Raw genomic sequence first — 7,550 nt, forward strand, 5'->3', positions numbered from 1 at the left:
TATAGCTTTGAGTAAACACTTGGTTCACAAACAGTGTGTTTAAAAACAGACTGTACCCACGCATTTCTTAGGCTGTTTCATATTAGAACCATCCAAAAATTGTCCCTTATTGGGGGCTGATGGTGAATAAAAACACACACAATGTTATTGGGGGAAAAAACTGTGGCTTGTTGGGACCAAGCTTCCAAAAAATATACCTTAATAGGGGAAGATCCCTGTCTCTGTTTTTATACACATGTTAATATTATATGAAACAGTGGCTAGTTCTGAATAAGCATTCCTAGATTATGCAGTATTAGAGGAAGAATGCCTGCCCATATTTACACACACAATTGTTAATTATCAGAAGAAACAGTGGCTTGTTCTGAAGTTTAACAAGCCTGGAAAAATTCTCCCTTTATTTGGGAGCAGCAACAGTACAGTGTGGATGTGGTAAGGGTAAGGTGTGTATGGCTAATAGTGGCAGCAACAGTATTGCCAGCAGTAGCAGCTCAGCATGGAACAGACAGCACAGTATATCAGTATGTTTGTATTGGGGTAGTAGTAGTATTAGTAGTGCTTAAAATCATGAGTCATGATTCATGACTTCAGATGGAAAAAAATCACGAATATTTTAAAAAACAATTATATAGAGCAATATAGCTAATATAGTGCTATATTCGTTTTTCAGAGTATTCATAATATTCTAAAACAAGAATATATAGCAATATAGAGAATATTTGAAAAAACTAAAATAGAGCAATTTAGCTAATATAGTGCTATAATCTATATTACTATATATATTATACATGGCTCATGAGAATTATTTCTATATGTAAACTGGTAATTTACATGGTATTACCGATGTGCAGTCAGCATGCGCTAAACTCGTACAGTAGGTAAACCTGATTAATTTTGTTATTTTACCAGTATTTCATTTTGCTAATTATCAAGTACAATTTTGCAATTTTTCAGATTGGAGCAAAACAGCCACGAATAACACAAAAAAAGTCAGCTCTGATAATCTGGGGAAGTCCCTTTCTTCAAGTTCCATAGGCTCAAATTCTACATATTGGACCTCTAAATCAAAGTCTAGCTCAAATCCATTCTTTAACAAGAGGAACAGTAGCACGGGTAAGTTTAATTTATTTTTGCTGCTTTATTCAGCTATATCTGTCACAACAGTATGATTAAATAATCCTAGACTTTTGACAAGTGCATAGGTGAAATATATGGTTAACAGCTTGAGATGGGTCTATATAATCAATATGAATAACTGGAAATTATACAATATGATGGCATAGATATACAGTATTGCCCATTGTGTTACTATTTGTGACATGAGAATCATATTTCTTCCTATCCTGTCATTGTTTACCAGTGTCACTAATTTACTTGGCTCATTATTTGGATTTTAGACCTTTTGTTTAGACCTGCTACTACTTTATACAGTAAAATGCATTTAATCCTTTAAATCAACCCTCTGTTTCAAGAAAAAAGTCACATTAACTGGGTAAAAAAACAGAACACTTACCTAGTGATTGTCATATTTTTAGCTGTAGATCTGTCAATATCTGGGCTCCTCTTCTGCCATCCAAGATGTCCGCACTGCTTATCAGAATGCCTCATGCATACTCTGCATATGGTAGCCCAAGACATCTGCTGCCCTTGGATTGGCCAGCATAGCTCACAAGAGCTGTGATTGCCAATCCAAATGCAAGACTGAACAAGTAGAAAGTTTGTTGGCCACTGATGCACTATATGAGAAGAGGTGCAGAATGGCCGAAGGGTAGCCTAAGAATTACCAGATCTGCAACTAAGAAGCTAAAAATGAAGACACCAGGTAAGTTTTGTTTTTGTTTCCCAATTTATATGAATTGTTTTTCTTGAACTTGGTGTCAATTTAACCTGGTGTCACAAGGACCTAAAAGAAGATGACAGGTAACCCTGAAAACATATACAGACTGTATTTGTAATGTTAGAGACCTTCAAGGAACACAGGCCAAAGTAATACTATAAGCTTCACTGGGCAAACTTCACTTAGCTGAGAATAAATGCATTTCATAACATGCCTAAATCCACAGTCTAGTATTACAGGGCTTTTCACTCGTACTCAAGAACTAAAAACCGATGTGTAATATGAAAACAAAGATTAACAAACCATGGCAAATCTCTTATTGGTAACATTACACTATTAAATTTACCAAAATGATGGTCATTTGCAGCTCACAATAACGGAATTCTTTACTCCAATAGGTCTTTGATTAATGGTGTAACTTTTGTTTTGTGTTACAACTTTTGGTTTTCACTAACGTTTCTTTTACTTACTAAACTGATCGTTACATTCCATGTTTATGGCATAGATAATGGCTTCTAAGAGCATCCCTTAACCAGAGGTGGAATCATCCAGGTAAATGCTCCTGTAAGGTTGGTTGGGTGCATGACCTATCAACAGCTGGGTGGGGTACTCTTGCATGAAGTCATACAATGGAAAGGATCATTCTCTAATCAGAATCGCTCATCTTTCCATTGCTTCATCTTGTGACAAAGATGCACATCTCTGAATTTCTAAAATTTACTCTCTGCTATTTTTTCCTTTAATGCTGATTACCCAAAAATATTTTCAAGTTGATCTTTTAAAATTAAAGCGTTATCATTAAGTGCATATATGAAATGCAACCATAAATATTTCCAAAGCATTTGACATTGGTACTGCTCTTATCTGTTAAATATGGTTTTAATTAATCTAATCACATTGCCTTGGTTCATGAACAAACTGCTCAGCACAATCTCTAAAATATACTTGTTGTCATACATTTAGCCTTTGAGGGGCTTCTCAACTAGTAAATCTTAAAATCATGCTCAACTGGCCATACTGAGCTGCCTCTGAACTCTTAACATACATATGTTCAGTAAAGCAATCAGTGAGATCTTAGCTTCTGGATCAAATTGACATTAAAAGTGTATAAGAAACCTTATGCCGTCTTTGTGCTGAAGCAAATAAACCCCAATAGTCTAAAACCAACTACTTTAATTGAATAAAAAAGCAGGCAATGGAGATAGTGAACATAAAGAACATAGGCTTTTCTTATTAAACTTACCCTCTATTTTTGAGTAATATAAAATATAGTATGGGATAAATTAAAACATTTTCTAATATGCATTTATTACATAGTCCTGAACATGCTGATATTCAGGTAGATTATGCCATAAGCACTAACATGGCCATCTATCAAAAGGTAACAGTGGTATATATTTGTATCAGGGAGGAGAGATCATTGGATCTCTCTTTCTCTCTCTTCTACATCAGCATGTCCATGGTAAATTAGATTTGTTACTCCCAACTATCCATTTTGTTACATCTTTCCTACACTCGGTGGAGCTTACCTGGAGCATGAATATGTTCAAATGCAAACTATAAAAGTAAACATAATTGTACCCCCTTACCAACATCTGCTGTACATGCATAGATGTCAGATCTTTTAAGATGGTGCCTACTCAGGAGCTGAATGGGCACCTTAATTTTACACAGCAGACACCCAGTTTGTGATCGGCAAGAACACAGACTTTTAAACCCTCAGATGCCATGGTCAATTGCAACCCTGGCATCTGAGAACTTCTTTCCTGGGAGTGCTGCGCTCCTGGTGCCTGAAAGGCTCCCATGTACCGAAATCAAGGAAGTTGCTATGGCAGCCTCTGGCCCTCTGAAGAATCTGAGGCCTGCCACATGCCATGACAGGGCTCCTTAGGAACATAGCAAATCTCCCATAGACTATAATGAATTACCATTGCAGTCTAAGGGAGATTTGCTGTGTTCCTACAACATCAGATGATGCAAAAAAAAGTATCTAAAAAGTTTTAAAAGATTTTATATTATATATTACAAAATATATGAAAATTCAAATGACCCCCTTTCCCCATATTAGAAATAAAAATAAATAAACAATGAAGTATAAAAAATAAAAAATCGTTGGCAACGCCGTGTTCCAAAATATGCAAACTATTAAAATATAAATGTATTTATCTTGTATGGTGAAAGTTGCAACGAAAAATAAAATGATTCACCTTTTTTTGTTGCTTCTACTTCCCCAAAAAAATTAATAAGAAGTGTTAAAAAAAGTCATATATATAACCTAAAATGATATTAATAAAAACTGCAGATCACTCTGGAAAAATATGAGACCTCACACAACCCCAAAGAAGTAAATATGAAAAAGTTATCAGTGTCAGAATATAGTGATGCACAGAATTTTTTTATTTTTTTTATAATTTTTTTTCAAAGTTTTTTTTAAAGTATTAAAACACAAGAAAAACTATTAAAAAAATGTGGCATCGTTGTAATTGTACTTTACTAGAGAAAAAAGGTAACAGGTCAGTTTTACGGCATAGGCAAATTCCCATTTGAATTTTTTTCCCAGCTTCCCTCTACATCATATATCATATTAAATAATGCAATTTGAAAGTACACCTTGTCCTGCAAAAAAACCTGCATGTGAATGAAAAAATAAAACATAGAAAAAAATTGGTTAAACAGTAAGGGGATAGTATCACTGGTAAATGTATTATGAAGGTATAAATAATACTGCTTCAGTGTGCATAGGGAATACAGGGAGCACAGAAATTCAAGGGTTAAACCAGAAGGGTAAATTGAACGTGCTTTCTTTTGGAACAAAATCTTCTAAATTTCCAGACCTACAGAATTAATCAGGTTTTCGGAATCTGTTTTCTACAAACTGTGGATGGGACCTTTGATGGCTCTTGGGAATGTTCTCTTTTCTTTCCTTTTAAATGCAGCAGCATGATCATCTCGCTTGGACATCTAATCTAATGCAATCTTTATGAATATATGTTAAATATTAATTGCTTATGATATGACCACATGCTTGGAAACATTTGCATTTCAATTATCATTATTCTGCCTTACCATTACCTTATTTTTGCTATGTTTATGCTCATTTTCTACTTCAATGCATGCACATACAAGAATAACGACTGCGAATGTATAAATGTAGGGGTTCTCTAGTCATTTCCTCTAATTAGCCCATGGTACTAACCTGTTTCACAAAGTACAACTACTTACCCTCCCTCGATCCCTTGATGCAGCCGTCTCCACTGTGCTTGCACACGCTGTAGGCTCTTCTACCTGGGCCCTTCCGGAGGTCTGCTGCATTGATTTTTCTGATCAGCTGCACTGATAGTGGCATCGGGGGAGCAAGGGTGTGTCATTATTATTTGAAACATCTTCCCTCCACAGATAGTACCATGGGCTAATTAGAGAAATGATTAGAGAACCTTTTAAATATAATGATAACACAATGAATAGAGTTGATCTGTAAGTGCTATAAAAGTCCTTGTTGATGACAGGGTTGAAGGGTTTCTCGGATCCATGACACAAAATATATTGCTCCAGACTCATGCTTATGGGTCTTGCATGTTTATGAGGAGAGCACCTCTACCCCTCACCGCCTCCTCCTTCCAATGGCACAATATTTTTCTGCTTTTTGTCCATGTAAACCTTCAGATGTGTACTTATACCACTCATGAAGAGGGCCTCTGAACAAGTTCATGGTTCATGATTCTTTAGATAAGAATTTACAAAAGAAGTAAAATGAGGAAATAAGTAACTTCCCAAAAATAATAATTTTGGCAATAACTTTGCCAATGATATATATTTTGCACCCAGCCATGTGAATGGAAATTTCCACTACTACTCTAAAGCAACACAAATATTACTAAAGAGTAATGGAAAATGAACATTATGTTCTGTAGACAGCGAATTTAGGGAAATGGAAATAAAATGTATTTTCATAGTCATACATTTGTATTTTCTTTTTGATAGCTTAATTTTTTCAAACATATTTTTAGATATTTGCAACTTAAATTGCAAACGTTAAATATTGAAACATCAAGTGTAAAAATATTATTGTCACGGTGCTTATATTTTTTCAGTCAATTCTGAAAGGGTTCCAAACAAGTTCAGTTGTTGATGATTACTTTTTGGTTTGCAGGTTACATTTTTGGAGACAGAACCTCAGTCAAGTTTACACCAGTGGATGGTGAACAGACATCAATTCTTCCAGTTCATCATGTTATTGACAAAGTCAAGGGCTATTGTCATCCTCACTCAGACAACTTCTACAAAAACATCATCATGTCAGATACGTTCAGCCACAGCACCAAGTTTTAATATTATGTGTAAACTGCAGCAGCTCATGTTTGTACAGCTGCTACAAGAAAATGAAACAAAGGGAATTTATGTGACCTATAAAATGGTGATTGATTTGACATCTACAAAAGCATCAAATATAATGATGAGGGATTTTTTTTCTCTCTATTTACTCATCCACCTAATTCCATATTGAAGAATGCACAAGAAGCACAGACAGCTCCTAGGCCTTCACAGAAATATCCTGAGCCAAAACGCTTCATTTTAAAAGTGTAACAAGTGTCTTTTCTCCAGAACATTGATGCTTACATATATACCTACGCAAATGCTTTCTAATTTTTCAACTTCACAAGTCAACTTATTGCCAAAGGAATGACCAATAATCGTCTGTTCTGTCTGTTGCCTGAAATACTTCATTGCTGTATGTCTACACTCATATCTACAGATAATAATTTTAATCTTTCAATAGTGAAGAAAAATTGGATCTTTAGCAACAGTACTCATTTGCTCATTTTAGGCTGGAGCTACATATAGATGTTTGGCTTGACAGATGCAACCAAAACCATTTGTGTGACTGCAACTATTTTGGACTGTGATTTGGCTGTGAAAACACAGGTATATCATAGAAAAGTCACAGACAAGTTGCATTTCACATGCGACCAAAAAATCAACTGTATTGGATTTTCTGCGATTGTCAGGTCAAAGTCACGGCATGTCGCATGTCATACTGTGGCACCATTGACAATCATTAGATGCAATGTCATGCGATTTTCTTGTTGCGTGACACAGTCTGTTTTTTACTTTCATTCATTTTGTAATTTCATTTTCATTGCATTGGAATCGGAGTACAGAAGTGGCTAAGCTTTATCTGAAATGGTATAATTACAGTACAAAATAATGTAAAGCCAAAATACACAGATTTAACTACTTCCTATTTTTGATGTTACAGCTGATACTTTTAAACACTAATGAAATTACATATATAAAGGATAATTTTAATGCTGTTATTTAAAAAAGCATTATATATCGTTGAACTTGTTTTACTATTGCTCAGATCTTATGCTCTTCATGGGCAGGAATTCCTCCTTAAGTGTTCTTTCCTTATATTTATTTAAATATTTCTGTGTTACAGAACTGTGACGAGCTATGTGGTTATACAGTTTAAGCTTCTTATGCACTTTGGTAGTTACATGTACTATTATTTCACTCTTAGCTGATTTTTGTTTTAATCCAATGTTTCATGATCACATTTAAAATGGAAACGATAACCTGAACAAGTGATGTTTGCTAAAAAAATGTACAACTTCACCACTGTTACATTAGGATTTTATAAATTTACATACATTTTAACTAAAGTTTTTTTCTACAATTTTGGCGAAGCTTGTACAAATACATGAAACCTGAT

General features: G+C 34.7%; 1 protein-coding gene across 6 annotated transcripts in view; it reads left to right on the top strand.

Moving 5' to 3' along the window:
* ADGRG6 (adhesion G protein-coupled receptor G6) overlaps positions 1-6,685 on the top strand; it is a 167,678-nt gene extending 160,993 nt beyond the window's left edge. For 5 of the 6 annotated variants that reach the window (XM_040429479.1, XM_040429480.1, XM_040429482.1 and 2 more), the window contains 2 exons: positions 955-1,113; positions 5,988-6,685. In XM_040429479.1, the coding sequence (XP_040285413.1) occupies positions 955-1,113; positions 5,988-6,166 (338 nt within the window). In that variant the 3' untranslated portion in view covers positions 6,167-6,685. Of the gene's footprint in view, positions 1-954; positions 1,114-2,342; positions 2,390-5,987 lie in introns of all 6 variants that reach the window. The other variant, XM_040429481.1, reaches the window with a different exon arrangement.
* Positions 6,686-7,550: the final 865 nt, after the last annotated feature.

Source organism: Bufo bufo, chromosome 4, assembly GCF_905171765.1.
Source record: "Bufo bufo chromosome 4, aBufBuf1.1, whole genome shotgun sequence".
Lineage (NCBI taxonomy): Eukaryota > Metazoa > Chordata > Amphibia > Anura > Bufonidae > Bufo > Bufo bufo.